The sequence below is a fragment of the Netta rufina genome (genome assembly GCF_964035555.1).
Source record: "Netta rufina genome assembly, chromosome: 15".
NCBI classification, from domain to species: domain Eukaryota; kingdom Metazoa; phylum Chordata; class Aves; order Anseriformes; family Anatidae; genus Netta; species Netta rufina.
Genome location: NC_140138.1, coordinates 10,622,809 through 10,638,837, shown reverse-complemented (window position 1 = coordinate 10,638,837; position 16,029 = coordinate 10,622,809). Strand labels below are relative to the sequence as shown.

The window sequence follows — 16,029 nt, the reverse complement described above, 5'->3', positions numbered from 1 at the left end:
GGCAGAAACTTTAAGATACTAAAACTCAGAACATGAATGCTTTTCTTTCCACTATATTGACTTAGAATACTGCCAGGCTGTAAGTGACCACTAGCTGCTTACACGAAAACGCATGTGCAGCTGTTCCTTCCTTTTGCCTACATTCCTTTAACACACATCCATTACAACACTTTTCCTGTTCTCCCATCATACTAAATCGCAGTGGAATGGAAAGCTCATAATGCTTTTTACCTGGCTTCTTCTTAGTTCTTTTTCTTTCATCACTGAAGAATTATATCCATTCTCTTTCCATAAATCAGGAAGAGATATTTCTCTAAAGAAAGCCCCTTGTATATCTGTGACTGGTGAAGAAAAATCTCTAGATGAAGCCATCTAAAAAGCGGAAGAGACAAACACATGACATTTCAGAACTTATGCTTAGAATTACAGGATCTGACTTTCTATTCTGTATAATATTTCTCTAAAGAGGATAAAAGAAAAACTTGCCAATATTAAGAAAAGCCATAGACTAAGCTAGAGAGAGCCTTCAAAACAGACTTCTTATCCAGAAAAAAAAAAAAAACACAACACTAGAAAGATTAACCATTGAGTTAAACCCACATCTCAGTGATAAGATTTTAAATCATGCTCTGCATATTATGCTTTATTATGCTTTTGCACAAAGAGAACCTGCTACACAGGTACCTTCCTGAGGATCCCTTGTTGTTGTGCAGGTGATAAGTCTGGTGAGTGTTGGGATATTGTGCCTCGAATGACCTGAGAAAGCTCCTTTGGGTTCATCCTGTAGAATGACTGGGTGCTAATACCAGTTACCAATGCACCCATTTGACTAACATTATAAAATAAAACCTGCAGACATAACAGAGGAAACAAAGTTATCTGGGTTGTGTACAGCAGACACATTAAAAGTGGAAGTTAATAAATCAAAACTACTTTTCTTGAATATTTAATGTCTTTCTTGCCTAGGGATGTACTTTCTTCTGATATTTTTCAATCCAGACAAGACTGTCCACAGAACAAATGCAACCATTTTCCAGAGGCTCCTTTATTTTGAAAGGGAGCAGCCTGATTCCTTCCATTATGGTATATTTGAATATATAGTCTGAGATCTTTGATCATGCAAGTTCTGCTGCATGCAGCAGCAATACAAACAAAATAATATATACAACTGCCAAACGCAAATAGGCATTCTCCATGTCACTAGGAAATTACTTTAGGCTACAGTTTTGAATGTTGTTACTTGATTTAAACAAAAACTTCTAACCACTAACAGTACTATAAAAAGTGTCATACTGATACTAAACTTCTCAAAATCTACAATTATTGTTAAGAAAAAAGACATTTCACTAATTAAAACGAGAAGATGGGAAAGCTATATCAGAGATACCTTTTCATAAGAGAGGTATTTACTGGATAAAATCATAACTTGGCTTTTTGCCCATCCAGAGACTTGGTTTAGTGTCGCAATAGCATTATGAACAGCCTCAGGTGACAAAGATTCCAGTTGACCTGAAGTCAGTCCAACCACAGCGTCTGACAGCGATCCAAGGATATCATTCAAAGTCTGGTTCTGCATAGCAATATTCAGGAGCTGAGATTTGAGCTAAAGCAAGCAAACAAACAAAAAAACAGATGGGAAACAAAAGTCTGCCAAGAACAAATTTCCAATTATCACCCAAAACTTTAACTAGAGTTTTTGGAATAGACATTGGCAAGCATTTAGTGACCATACAGTCCATAAAAATCCAAAACTAGAACCACAGTTGTCAAAGAAATATGGAAGAAACGGAACAAGAAAAGAATGAACACTGTGTGGGAAAAAAAAAAGAAAAGACTTTTATTCTTTGCATCATGCACTCAAGAACCACTTTTTTTTTTTTTCTTAGATCCCAGTAATTTTTCCACTCTCTCTTCGTGTTTTTTTTTTTTTTTTTTTTTTTTTTTTGTTTTGTTTTTTTGTTCTGTTTTGTTCTGAATTCAAGAAGTCCCTCCTCCTGTTTTCAGGAATAGGAGAAACGCATGAACACGTTACCCACCTTTTGAACCTCGGCCTGGAAACCTCTCAATTGATTGCATTTAATCATTTGATGAAGCAAAGCCCGGGCCACAGCGGCATCCATCTGTTCCATGTCATCATAAAAGCAAACCAACAAACCTAGCCTATATGGAAGAAATACATTAGCTAGCTTCTGAAATAAAAGCTGTCACTCTCAGGAACATGAAATACGGTATGTCCTGCTTGTGCTCCAAAGTTAAGTCATTTGTTTGTCACTAACACTTTAAGAAACGATCTTTAAAACTCTACTTGGCCTGAAATGTGGATATGAGAGACTTGCACTATTCTCTGTAGTTAGCTAAACTCTACTCATGTTTGTGCTGTCAAAAATTTAAGTTTCACTGTTCCATTTGTCCATTCCTGGATTTTCCCAGTTACTAGACTCCACTGCCCTTGGCAGAATTGGCAGTATGATCTCCACTTTGAAAAGGATGGAGGGCTATTAATAAGTCTTGAAGTGGCTTGCTGAGTTCTTATCTGGATTGAGTGTACACTTTGAACTCTACTTCAAATCCTGCTTGGATTTCACAAGTAACACAACTCATTCATGTGGTGGCACAGCAGCTAGAGCATTGCATAGCCTCTCTGTTGTCTCAGGTTGAAAGGAAGCCTACTGTACTTCTCACCAAACATATTTCTTTATCCCTATGACAGGCCCTTGGATGGATTCAATGTGCTGTGGTTCATCGCCTCAGTTGTACCAGCACAGTAAGGCTGTGTTGTGAACCAGATGAGGAGCTCGTTTGTCTCCACACTACCTCTACTATTTCTTGGCATTTTCATTAACCTCTGTAAAGTACAACCACGGCTGTAGTCAGTGGGCAGATATCTTCACACCACCAAGGGCTAGCACCTGCTGTACATGGCCTCCTGACTTGTGCCTTGGGAATATTTGTTGCTGTTTCCTACAGCCCTGCACTGAAGGGGCTCTGAATTGTGCATCACTCTCTCTGGACTTGAAACTTTAAAGCAGTGGTAATGAATTAGTTTGTAAGAAGCCTGAATCACTCCCTTGTCCCTGAAAACTCCTGGCCTTTGCTTTCATAACTTATACAAGACAAGAACTTGCAAAGATAAGGGCAAAGCACAACTCACATGCTGCAGTCTGTGTTTTTTCCAATTCAAGGATGCAGGTGTAGGCAGAGTTCAAATGCCCACAACCTAGATCAACAGTGGACAATGCTGCAGCCACAAAGTTCGTAAAAACAACAAAAAAAAATCTGCTGTGTACAAAGTCTCAGCTTTTAGTTTCCCATGTCCCTCAACAACAACCAGCCTAGTGATATAACAAACTAGTGCTTCTGCAGCCCATCTGAATTCATGGGACATCATCAAACTAACATATAAATCAAAGAAACATTATAACTGCACTTTTATAACAAATAATTACCTTCTGATGCATTATTGCATAACCACCAAGAGTTCTTTGTCTCCTTTGGGATTGGCAGTAATGAATAATGCTACTTCTTAAAAGTAAAAGTGCATTTAAATCATCAGTATGGTTAAAATGAGTAACATAAAATAAGTGTGTTGGGAAAATGGAATATATTAAGGATTATGGAGCATGGTATTTCTCTCATTGGTGACAATCTGGCACCTCTCATGGGTGATAAAATCACTTTAAAAATTTCTGACATGAAATCTAGACAGTGAGTATAATTCTTTTGTCGCCTACATCCCTGACAACCAACAACACTTCTTGGAAGTCAATGAGTTACATTGCAATAAAGACAGGAGCTCTGAAGTCATAAAGCATATTCTCCATTATTTTATACCTCTAAGGTATTCCCCAAGGAGACTACAAATAACTCCAGAAAGTGGTGTCTTGGGACTAAATACATCCACTTACATGACAGCGCAAATGTAAATGCAGAGCACAGCACTCTCCTGCAGGTAGCTCATGCTCACTACGTATTTATGAATAAAAGCTGGCTTTTTTTTTTATTGTTAAAGTAAATTAAAAAAAAAAGTGCTAATTTGAGAGCCCTAAAAGTGCAGTTTCCTGCTTGCACACATAAAAGTTGCAAACATCTAACCATTGCTCATCTCTGCTCAATAGGATCACTTGCAAAGTGGACAAGGATGGGCAACCCTTCTGGTGACACCACCAAGTGGACACCACCTGCAACCGTGGCTGGTGTGAGCTAAGATTTCCTCCTCAAATCCTAACTGTAACACAATTTCCACAAAATATCTGCTGTGATATGAACACCCAAGGCAGCTTGTGTCCTGTCATCCCAATTTGTTTTACTGCTGTACCATACAACAACAGTTTTGACTCGGTCCCCCAGACACTGCTGTGGTCCTCTTACTGATACTACAGACAACTCCTCGCTGCAGAGCTGGAGACAAAGCATCAGCTAATTAGGCTCATATCCAAAATTCATAAAATAGCAGTTCTTCACTGTTGCTAACCAGGGTTGGATTTCAGCCTAGATTTTTCTGCTAGAAGGAAAAAGCTATGCCACATCAACAAACTCATCAGCTATTTACTGCTTATACTTCTTTCTTTTCTTCTTACTTATTCTTTCCATACACAGCCAGAAAAAAAAATAAAAAATCAGTCTTGCCTGTAGATAGTTGAAGTGTTTCTCATGTCAAATCCTGATGAGTTTATTCTTTCCAGGAAAGCTTGTGCAAGCTCTGGTGTGATATCATACACTGTGTCCAACTGCTTTGTTGCATTGTCGTAGCTAATGAATAGTCTTATCTGATCAATGCAAACAAAATCATGCATGAGGATTAGGAAGTGATTGCATCTAATAAGATGTTTGACACTATAAATTAATTGATCCCATTTATGTTTTACAGAAAGGAGGATAGATTTGGATAACAGTTTTTGAAGGCAACACTGAATGAATGATTCTCTGTTGAACTGTCAAATATCACTGGTCCCACATCTTTCGGTACAAGTCACAGAAGCCCAATGCGGATAAATAATTACATATCAATGATAGTCCTTTTGAATTACAAAAGAGAGGAATATTTGGTTGACAATGAATTTGAATTCCCATTATATTTATTTTAATAATCATATTTAAGAAATTCAAGTATATAGATTTCTTGTTCATGTTTAAGTTTACATTTATTTATACTGTTTGTAGCTGACGTAACTGGACAAAGATAGATCCAACCATATCTTTTTTTTTACTTACTTCATTGAGACTAATTTTCAGAATTTCTTCTAAAGGCAGATGAACCATGTATCGTCCCAAAATCCACAAATTTTCTGCACTGACCCATGAAGCTGATTCATTGAACTCTGTTTTGTACAAATAAATACTCACTAAAATGTTTGGCAAGTCATCGTTTTTTTCAAATGTATTGTACCCAGTATTGGGTACAATTATCGGTAAACAAACAAAAATACCTGCAAATCAGAAAAATGCTTAGCAGAGAGTCATGTTCCCTGCATTGGCTGGTTTTTAGCACCACATTTTTATGAAATCATACTTTTTTTTATGGAAACAAAATAGCATTGCAAATGTTTCTAATTTTCTCATATGAAAATGATCAATGTTTTATGTTGTTGAAACAGAAATGGATAAAGTATGGGACTGGAAAAATTACACCACTAGCATTAAGTATGGAGCAGCATTTTTTAAACTTGGTTTTCCTAATCAAATATATTATTGAAGAACACCAGGAAGGCACGATACTTTTTAAACACCTGATATATGTTATTAGTGATGATACCGCGTATTTAAGCAATATGTAATAGCGATAACAGAAAATTAAAAATCATTCATTCATATACTTATATGGAAAAAGTTTGGCAAAAATACAAAATACTGCCTAACAGTTAAGAAATGGGATTCATTTAGTAATGTTCTCTCAAAGTATTTAAAATGAAAACAGGATTCCTAAGAATAAAGCATTTACAGACTAGCTGGGTACTCTGAGCTTCAAAGATGGTGTTTTCTCCAAAAGTGTCTTAACTTGGATGCTCAACATGATGCCGTACCTTCACCATACCTGCTCTGCTTTGCACGTGAAAGACCAAGCAGGACTTAAGAGAGGCATGGTAATTCTCAGTCCCTTCTGAGCTGAGAGATCTTTTATTACCTTCAGGCATGAACCATGATGTCTGATGCTGTGGGATTTTCACAGGACTACTGAGTACCATCGGGCAAGTCCTGCGTCTTTGCTTAGCACACGATGGCATGCATCATCACAGTGTTGTGAACTTCTCCTCCACAACTTTATGCTTTACACTGATATTTTGAAATAGCCATGCTCTCAGAAGCCAGATTTTGCTCCACTGAAGCAAGTGGGAATTTTGAATTTGATTTCCAGAGGGACAGGAAGAATATACACTGCAATGTTTGGTGAATTTGGTGAAACCCAAGTGCTCGCTTTGACATGTCAGTGGTACTGTATTACAGCTCTCTCGTGGAACACTCCCAGCACTGTCCCTGCTGTGGCAAATCTAATTAAGAGACATTAGCCAGGTGAACAAAGGTAAGAAAATGCATAAAACTGGATTGAATCCACTTTGGTTTCATCTTTGTCCCTTTTCTGTGTAAGGCAGTGTCACGTGCAGTAGAATTTTTGCATTTTGCAGCTTCCTGCACACACACACATATATATACACACACATATTAAATTGTGTGTTGGCTAATGTGCTCCCAGACAGACTCTAGTCTGAGCACAAGTTCAGAAGTGAGCAGCACACCTGTGCAAAGTGCCTGATGACTGTATCCTATTTAAGTCTTAGAAAAAGCAACTTGGAACAGGAACTTGGTACACAGCTCTGTGCAGAAGAGGTGAAGAACAAATGTCTTTGGAGAGCTATTTGTTGCGAACAATACAGTTTGTTTATTGTATTCTGCAGCAAAAGTATTCAAGACAGCTACTCTTTAACAGTCCTATGCTAAATTCGGGAACCAATTCAATGGAGAGGCCTTTTGTTGACTTATTTTCTTATGATAAGCAAGAAAACACTTTGTACATAACATACCACTCGTGTTATAGGATTTTTGTAGAATCTCCCTCATCCAGCCATACAGAGCTTTCTGTGTGTTTGCTGAGGTTTTGTCATAGAGGTCCTTGAATACTGTTGATCTAAGTGACACAATGGCATATTAATTCACTAATTAGTAAACTTTTTTAAAAAAGCAACACATGACCAAATGTTTTTAGAAACAACAAGATAAAAGCAGAAAGCTATAGCTGACAAAAGCGAGACCAAATAGAAATCTCTTTTTACAGTCAGCAAATGCTACATAGTACTAATTGTGATGACTGGAAAAATAAATGGCTTACAAGTTTCTGAAAGCATCCTCCTGCAGAACTTTTGGGAGGTTCCCAATGACATCAGGTTGGAGATAGTTCACTGCTGACATGTGCAAAATCTGGCTTAGGATAGCCACACAGTCCATAGCCCTCAGGGCCAGAAAGCATTTCTCCAGTGTTATAAGAAACAAGGTCCTGTTCACTCCTGGGCTTTGGAAAATTCTCTCCCTAGTGTTTTTCCAATCAAGAACAACATTTCCCACTTCCTGCAAGCAACACAGGGTTAAAATGAACCTAGAAAAATGAAAGGATACTAGAATGGTATGGGTATTATTTCATATACAATTTAGTATGTCGGCATCTCTAGAACAGATCTTTTCCCGTGCAGTATTTCTTGCAGCTGTTACTACAAAGAGTCCCTCCAAGAGGATCAGGCACATGAAGAAACAAGCCCAGGTAATAAAGCCAAGCTGGCTGGGAATGGATCACTTGTTTTTTTTTTTCCTCCTCACAGACTGGTGTGTCTATGACAGCATGGTCAGAGCTGATAGTCCAAGGTCTGGTGACTTGTCACTGCTATTAGTGGTCTTGGAACAACAGGGTGCACCATTTGAGAAGACAAAATTCACAGCGTACTGACAGGGCTCCTGCTCTGCTGCTCTGGCTCCCATCTGTGTGCTTAGCCAGCAAGAGCTGCACCTCCACTGCTTGAGTAGTGGAGCATCCAGCTCTTGTCCTGGGCAGTCACCTCACACATCCAGAGAAATGCTCTGCCTTTGTCCCACGTTAGTCTGCAGCCCTGCAGTGACACCCATGCTGGAGGCCCACAGGGAGGATGCCAGGTGCTGTCACCTGCAAGGCCACTATCCTACCCCAGGGGTGGTGAGCCCCTCTGCAGGCCACCTCTCTGGGGGGTGCTCGCTGGTTTTGCATTTGTTGAAGATGGGTCACCCACAGAACACACCACAGGGGCAAGCAAAACGTGTTACACTGCTTCCCCTCCAAATTGCCTCATGATTTGCTTGTATGGTGCTATAACAAGATAACTAATTTCACCTTCGTTAGTCATCTTGCCTCTCTTTCTAGCCTACGTAGAGAAGCAGACACTCTCAGAGAACAACTTGTCCTACTCTCCCAGTAATATCTGTGCAGGAAGGTAGGTCATTCTCTGGGGATGCACCTTTCTCCACTGGGTTTAGAGCAAATGTACACTTGGATTGGGCACCAAACCTTTAGACACTGACCTAAGGAGAGGGGCTACTGCAACCTGCTCCAATCCTGCCAAGTAACAGCACAACGTACACAATAAGACCCCTGGTCCGGTCCCTTCCCCTTTATCTAAGCCTTTGACAGCAGCTTTTGTTTCTCAGGTAGTGACTTACAAGATGGTCCTTTCTGCTGTTGAAGAGGCACTTCATTGCAGTCTGGAACTGCTGCTGATCAAGCTGCTGAAACGCAGACAGCAGCTGCCTAGGCTGGTATAAAAGGTTCTGCAAGTAACTTTGTATGGACATCTGAAGTGTAAAAAAAATATGCACAATAAACATAAAGCTCACAGTATTCTACTAGGGGCATCTTTTAATCCCTGAAAATCTCCACTTGAGGAATAAGTGTTTAGCTTTCTGTATTGTCCACGTTGTCAATGACTAGAGTAACCATCCTCAACACAAAACGTAAACTGAAAACTGCATCTAAATGCAATGCTGAAAACCATTTTTAAAGGCTATTCCCGGTGTATTAACAAGTGCTCTACAGTGAGCTATTTAACAAAAATGTCTGTTTCTCCCTTCATAAAAACAAGGGTAATAATGCTTTTCTGCAAATGAACCTTTTAAAGATCTCAGAACATGTGGTACTGTGTGCATATTATTACTACTTAAAAAAGGAAGGAAATGTGCAATTAAATGGGAGGCAAAGCTTGTACCAGGTCATAAGGCGAGAATCTCCCCTCTCACATCAAACTGCATTACCAGCTAACAACCTTGTGCCTGTTTTAAAACTCTAAGGGGAATTATAGCATAGAAACAGAAAACACTGTAAGGCTCATTAGCACCAGACTGGAGAAAATCTCTTCTAATTCCCACCAGAGTTATTTCAGAATTGGTTAGGAATTTGAGTCAATGCTGTCCTCCTTTGCTGTCTTAGCATGGCCACCACCACATATTAATACAGCTAGGACCTTGTTTGGCTGGAGAGTTCAGGGCTGATTACAGCCTTAAACTGATAATAAAATTCATCTGTATAAGTGAATTTTAAAGACATCAAGAGGAAATATGAAGAGGTGGTGTCAGTGTCGTGCAGGTTTGTAAGAGCAGCAGCAGTGAAACAAGACTTAGGAGTAGATTTTGGTGCTGCAGAACTGCAGAGCTGTGGGCTTTGGGTACGAAGCCCAAGGTTGCACATTTGGCATTTTCATTTTTCAGAGTGTGTGTGTGGAGGGAGGAGAAAAGCTCCATGTCTGGGATAGCAGGCTACGGGTCCACTTAACCTGGTGAAGTTGGGGGATTTGGCCCCTAACCAATCATTATGACACAGGATAAAGAAAAACAATTTTTTACCTACGTCACTGACAGCTTACAGAAAACAGAGCTCAGAAAAGCCTCACAAGATGGAAGTGTTTTGTAGGATGCTCTGGAGGTTCTCATTCCATAAGAAGCAATGCAAATTACAGCCACAGTCAAAATCTGTGAGAAACCTTCAATTTTTTGGAGGAAAAAAAAGCACGTGCATACACACAATTCAGAAACAAACATGGCCTGAAAACTCCAAATTTCTGCTTTCCATCAGAGCTGATACAAGAAGATCTTCTTGTGATTTAGTCCTTGCATACTGCTGCAATCTTGGGGGGGAGCTATTCCTATTTCCTGTTTCTCTGCTACGCTACAGTCATATTAATTATCTCTATTAACAAACTAGCTTTGGCTGTGGAGATAAGTTGCTTATTAATTAAAAAATCCTTTCAAAATAAGAATTTGGATGTATTTTAAATGTCACAAACCTGCAGGCTGCTAAGAGTAAATACAACATCTTGGGCATGAAAATATGCCATAACTTTTGTAAGCGTATCTGCTGTCCAGGCATTAGAACTGCAACAGAAAACAGGACCAAAAATGCCAGTAAAATCATACAACATGTAAAATGGCTGATTACAAGACAAAACAAAAACAGGAGAAGCAAACAGTGTCACTATCAACATAATGACACAAGTATTCAGCTTTTTGGCCTAACCAGATTAATAGCCAATATATTTAATGCAATAAAAATTAATAGCTGGATGAGAAATCAATTAAGTTTTTCTTTATCTAACTCCACTTGCCCCACAATAATCTCAGTTTTCTGACTTGTTGCCATTAATACCATCTCCAGTGGCTATTTGGGAGCTCTAGAAGTACTCCTGGCACCTTGTTCTGCCTGCCCTGATCTGCTTATAGAAAGAAAGTATGGGGACTCATTTTTACTGCCTTTCCCCCAGCAGCATCTTCAATGTTTTTCTTCTTTACCCAGCCATTGAGTTTCAGAAAGGTAGAATTGTCTTTGAGGCTTTTATTGCTCTTTCAAATTTAGACAGAATTAGAAAATAATTCAAAAATTGCCAGAAGCTGGAGGAAAAGGAATGGATATGGGATGGAGTGGGACAGAAAGCTGGAACTGCACCTAATTTCCTTAGAAAGCCATTCTGAAACATATGAACAAAACTGATTATCAAAGTTTTTGAAAAGTGTAGCGTGTATTTATATTCTCAGCCTCATTCAATGCAAGGTTTTTTGTTTTATCATGAAAAATGGCTTTTTCCTCATTAGGACAAAATACTCCTCACAGGAGATCTAAATCAAAGTAATCACAAGCCCATTTTATTCCATCCATAATGTTCCAGCGTTTGTGGAAATGAAACACATTGTATATGAAGTGCAAGATGATACCTAAAATCAAAATGGTGAGAGTAATACATTACCTCTGAAAATGAAGTATATCAAGGAGAGCTATACATGAAAAATTGAACAGAAACAGTTATAGTGACATATTGAGTTTTAATTCCTTTTAGAAACAGAAGTGGGAACAATTTTGCATTTTACCATTCAGATATTTCCCAGTTATTACTTCCTCCTAAGGAAAAAAAGATAAATATATGTGACTGGGTATTATTTTTAGATTATGTGACAAAATGTTATTAGAAAGATCAAATAAAAATACTAACCACAGCTTTTTGTAATAACGGAGGCAAATCTGTAAAAGATTATCCCATTACTAAAAGTTGATTTAACATTTTACCATTCAATTGCCACACAAAAATGTTTGTCATGAAGATATCAAACTATATATACACACCTATAATTTACTTTCACACATGCAATGCAGCTTTGATTAAAAGTATTTATAGAAAAACACTGAAAATAAAGGGCTACTGTTTAATAAGCAATCTTGGCTAAATTCTTTGCTGGCATAGCTCCATGAAGCCAAGAGAGCAGAGGATACGGTCCTACTTACTAAATAGCACTGCATCTATTTTACTACATACAGCTTTTTCCATCCACACAGAATTCATCCCTCAGACAGGATTTCTGGTCTTACCTTCAGAGTTCTGACTGTGCGTAGTCTCAGCAGGACTCGTTAATATCAATAAGAAACATATCTTCAGAAGTCTGGGCATTTCTTCTAGTGTTTATTAGAATCAGAAGATATTTGGAGTGAAAAGGAAAATTAAAAGAACAAAGTCAAAACGCAGTATTCAACCCAAACTTCCATAGCTATCAAGTAGAGCCAGCATAACCTATGGAGTGCAGACTGAGATCAGAACGATCTAAAAGTGCTTGCTCCCAAGCTATCCATTTAGACCTTTTTCCAGGATAGAGATATGCTTTATACAAGCCTACTAGGTGTATGTGTGCAGCCAGGTTTCATTCCCTCTTACCAAACAGCTCTTCTACTTTTCTTCTTAGCAGCACTGTTTCCTTACTAAGTCACATTCCAACTAAATATGACTTAAATGCAATTTAGTTAGAAAAAAAAAATCATATAAAAAGAAATAGAACGAAAAAAGAAATTGAACTTCAAACAATCCCAAAGCCTTCCCTAGTTTGTGGAATTGCCTGTATGACCACTGCAGAGCAGCCCTGGGACCTTCCACTGGCAGAGCTCCGATCCGTACCATGGCCTGGCCTCCCACATCAGTGCCAAGTGCTCCACGCCTCCCTCATGCCATCACTCTGCAGAGAGCCCCACAAATACACCTGTGCCCTTCCGAAGAAGTAGAAAGGCAACACGTGGGTTCATGACCACGCCACTTCATTTAGACTGCTCAAACCTCCGGTCTTTGTACTCACAAGAAGTACACCATCAATTTTTCCAGCATTGGCCGGGTCGTAGTTTCTAGGGAAATACGTGGTTTAGTAGCTTCTGCTATCCCTGCTGCCTTGTGCTGTGCAGCATGAAGGTCACCAAAAGCTAAATGAACTGGAAGGAAGAGCAGTAATGGGACTCCCAGAGCTTTGCACCAGGCCGTCACTGATTCTTGTCAGAAATGGCCGACAGTCTCAGCTGTCCTATACAACGTGATTTCTTTTTTTTTTCCATTTGGTCTACATCCTGAAGGACAAGGATACATAGCACAAAGCTGCTTGGCCTGACACACAGCCAGGATTGAAAAGAAGTGGGGACCAAGCAGGTCTCCCTCCCACAGGCATTTCTACAGCCACGCTCCCTCCCCTGCACCAGGGCCATCACCTGCTGCAGCAGATCCCTGCAGGGAGGGTTTCCTGCCTCTGCCCAACCACTGTTCCCACAAGGGAAGCAACAAATTAATTCAGATATTAGGCGATGCTCTGCAGATTGCAGCTTCTTGCACTGGAATTACTCCATGATTTTTAACAAATGATACAGAGGGCCCCATGAGCCAGCTTTGCTCCAACCACAAGATCACTTTGTTAGGCTTCCTCTCCCTTTCCTTCCTTTCAAAGGCTTATCTGCTGCTACGCTTAATTTCCCTGTTTCTTTTTGATGCTGAATTTGGATGTGGTTTTTTTTTTTTTTTTTTGGTTGTTGTTGTTCTCTGTCATAGATTGAATTACAGATTTGAACATCTGATAATTAGAAACACCTTTTTCAGACTATTTAAACTCACGTATTGACAGCGTACTCTTATAAGAACGTCTGTCAACAGCCTCTAGCAATGCTTCAGTCTAACACAAATACATAACTCTGGTAACAGGAGCGACTCAAACTGATGGATGATGAAAAAATTAATCATTAAGCTTCAAGAAGCTAGCGCCTCTGTACTTTTCTTACACACACTGAAACCCTTTTCAACAATTCTTTTGGGAGTGCCACACTGCAGTCTCTCATTCAGATGTATCTGGTTTCCTGGACAATGAACTTTCTTGTGTTTGTTTCTGCCATTGCCCCATTAGTTTTGCAGTAAGTTTTTACTAATCTGTAGGGTTTAAATCATGCTACTAATGTCAACCTTGATTTGTTTATTCCAACACACTCACTTTGATCAGGGAGCGTATTTTAATTAAAGCATACCAAATTAATATAAAAGGAGATGTAATATAAGGAAATATATAAGGAGGGTAGTGCTGTTTTATCCCAACTAATTTCAATGGACAATTAGCAGGTGCAGAAGAGATCTGCTGTGAAATAGCCCTGCTTGATAAAACAATCTGTGGGATGAAGTATTTTCCTTTGTCAGTTAAACTAGTCCATTTACAGAAGTTGCCTAGAGTGCTCACAATCCCAAATCAGCCTGTGGCTCTGCAGATCCCATCTGGCACCTCCCTGCAGAGCCTTCTCTGCACCACCGCAGGGTATGCTGTGACCAGATCTCTAAGACTTCCCTTGCAGGACTGTCAGGTTATGGGGAGCTCACAGCCTGCCCATCCCCTTGCTCCCCAAACACACGCTCCTCCATGTAAAGAAATCCTAGACATTTTATCACCCACCTCCTCAATGCAGCCAGAGCCTTATCTGAAGCCTGATAACCAGAAAGCTAACCTCATAATCAGAAGTCTTGCCGATAACCTCACGCGCCACTGGTGCCCGTCCTCCCCCTCACAGCCAGGCTCTCAGCACCTCCGCGAAAAAGCCCTACATGCAGCAGCATATAAACCCTATAGAAGAATGCTCAGGGGGTTCAGGCTGCAGAGGGAGGGAGGGAAGGAAGGGGAGGGCTGTGAAAAGAGATGCTGGGTTCCTGTGGCATGTATAGAGACCCAGGGCCCCGCAGCACTTTACCTGCCTCTGCTGTGTGCGCCTCCTTCCCCGCGCTCTGCAGTGCAAGAAGCAGGCAGCTGCAGCCAGGACCCCTGCAGCAGGGCAGGGCAGGGCCCGGGGCCAGCACCGCCTCACAGCTCCAGGTGCCTGCCCAGCAGCACCCAGCGGGGAGGGAAAGGTCTCTGCTGGGGGGAATCAGCTGAGGGACTCCCACAGTGCCTCTTCTCATACCTGAGATGAAGAGAGCTCAACGAACTGTATGGGGGCAACAAACGGGGCCAGGCTGGTGTTGCCCAGGGTCCCCCAGCCTCTGCACCCCGAGCAGAGGCAGGTGGCTCTGGGCTTCTGGGAGCAGGAGGGGAGCTGACTGTACCTGGGGCCACCCAGCCAAAGGGGGATGTGCCTTCTGGGAGATGAAACTCATCCAAATTTCTGCTGAAAGTTCCCAACTAAACCATGCCCTTGCACGGCATCTTTTTTCCTGCGATGCTACATATCCAGTACCACCTCAACAAAACAGATAATTTAGTTACTTTCCAGGGCAAAATACAGCACATTACACCACACACTGTGACTTACAAGTCGCAAGTTCCATAGGCCTAAGCAGGCTTTTGAGGATAATCATGAGATACACTAAACACTTATGCTTTCCCCTAAAACACAGTTGCGTAGATTTTCTGCCCAGACTATTATCTTTACAGGACAAAGCTAAGTAATTTTTTTCTTCTGTATGACTGTATATATCTGTACATAGCAGATATATTATAGAAAGGGAAACTAGGCAAAACTAGCAGAATATTAAGAACAGGACTGCAGTGTTTTGATTAGTACCTACACTCATATTTGTGGCCCTTTTAACTTGCTTGCACTTAATTATGCATCACCTTAATAACAAAGATAATGTGATTAGACAAGCATGTGACAAGTGCCTTGTGTCACCCATGATAGTTATGAAGCGAGGAAGCTGTCACACAGCAGTTTCCTGTGCTGTGAGTGGTCCCCCCAGCACCCCACTCCCCAAGAAAACCCCACAGGACTGATTACAGACTTCTGAAGACCAACACTCTTGCAAGACTCGGTCCCTTAGAACTCAAGTTTACTCTGGTCACAGCTTTTCCCTGTTACTGCTCATGTTTTAGGTAAGTGTTTTAATTTCATACCTCAAGTGTAAGAATACTTGTTTAAGTAAAGGGAACAAAATAGGAAATTATAAGAAAAAAATTACTTGTACATTGCATCTTCTGTCCCAAAACATGTCAAAACTGTTACAAACAAACATCCTAAATGACAGGACTAAAAGATGTGAAAGATGTGAAACGTAGTCTTTCGTGTGATTGTAACCTGTGGAGTACAACTTTTAAGTACCATTGAAGAATTTTGTCTTAATATACATTTACTACATGAAGCTAAATTCATTACACAAGAACCATATTTTCCTATTAATATAGGTCCAAATAAAGTAACAAAGAATAAACTCACTCCAAAACATACCCAGCTCATTTTTTCCAGACAAATATGACTGTTTTCTG

At 40.1% G+C, this 16,029-nt stretch overlaps 1 protein-coding gene across 1 annotated transcript in view; it reads right to left on the bottom strand.

Moving 5' to 3' along the window:
- The window catches only part of OTOA (otoancorin), a gene marked incomplete at both ends in the record, with an annotated part of 31,898 nt that extends 19,959 nt beyond the window's left edge, over positions 1–11,939 (bottom strand). The window contains 14 exons of the mRNA XM_084296166.1: positions 232–372; positions 685–849; positions 1,388–1,603; positions 2,037–2,160; positions 4,627–4,766; positions 5,212–5,318; positions 7,017–7,120; positions 7,322–7,557; positions 8,674–8,805; positions 10,290–10,377; positions 11,244–11,271; positions 11,365–11,395; positions 11,487–11,515; positions 11,861–11,939. Coding sequence (XP_084152292.1) covers positions 232–372; positions 685–849; positions 1,388–1,603; positions 2,037–2,160; positions 4,627–4,766; positions 5,212–5,318; positions 7,017–7,120; positions 7,322–7,557; positions 8,674–8,805; positions 10,290–10,377; positions 11,244–11,271; positions 11,365–11,395; positions 11,487–11,515; positions 11,861–11,939 — 1,620 coding nt within the window. The remainder of the gene's footprint in view (positions 1–231; positions 373–684; positions 850–1,387; positions 1,604–2,036; positions 2,161–4,626; positions 4,767–5,211; positions 5,319–7,016; positions 7,121–7,321; positions 7,558–8,673; positions 8,806–10,289; positions 10,378–11,243; positions 11,272–11,364; positions 11,396–11,486; positions 11,516–11,860) is intronic.
- Positions 11,940–16,029: the final 4,090 nt, after the last annotated feature.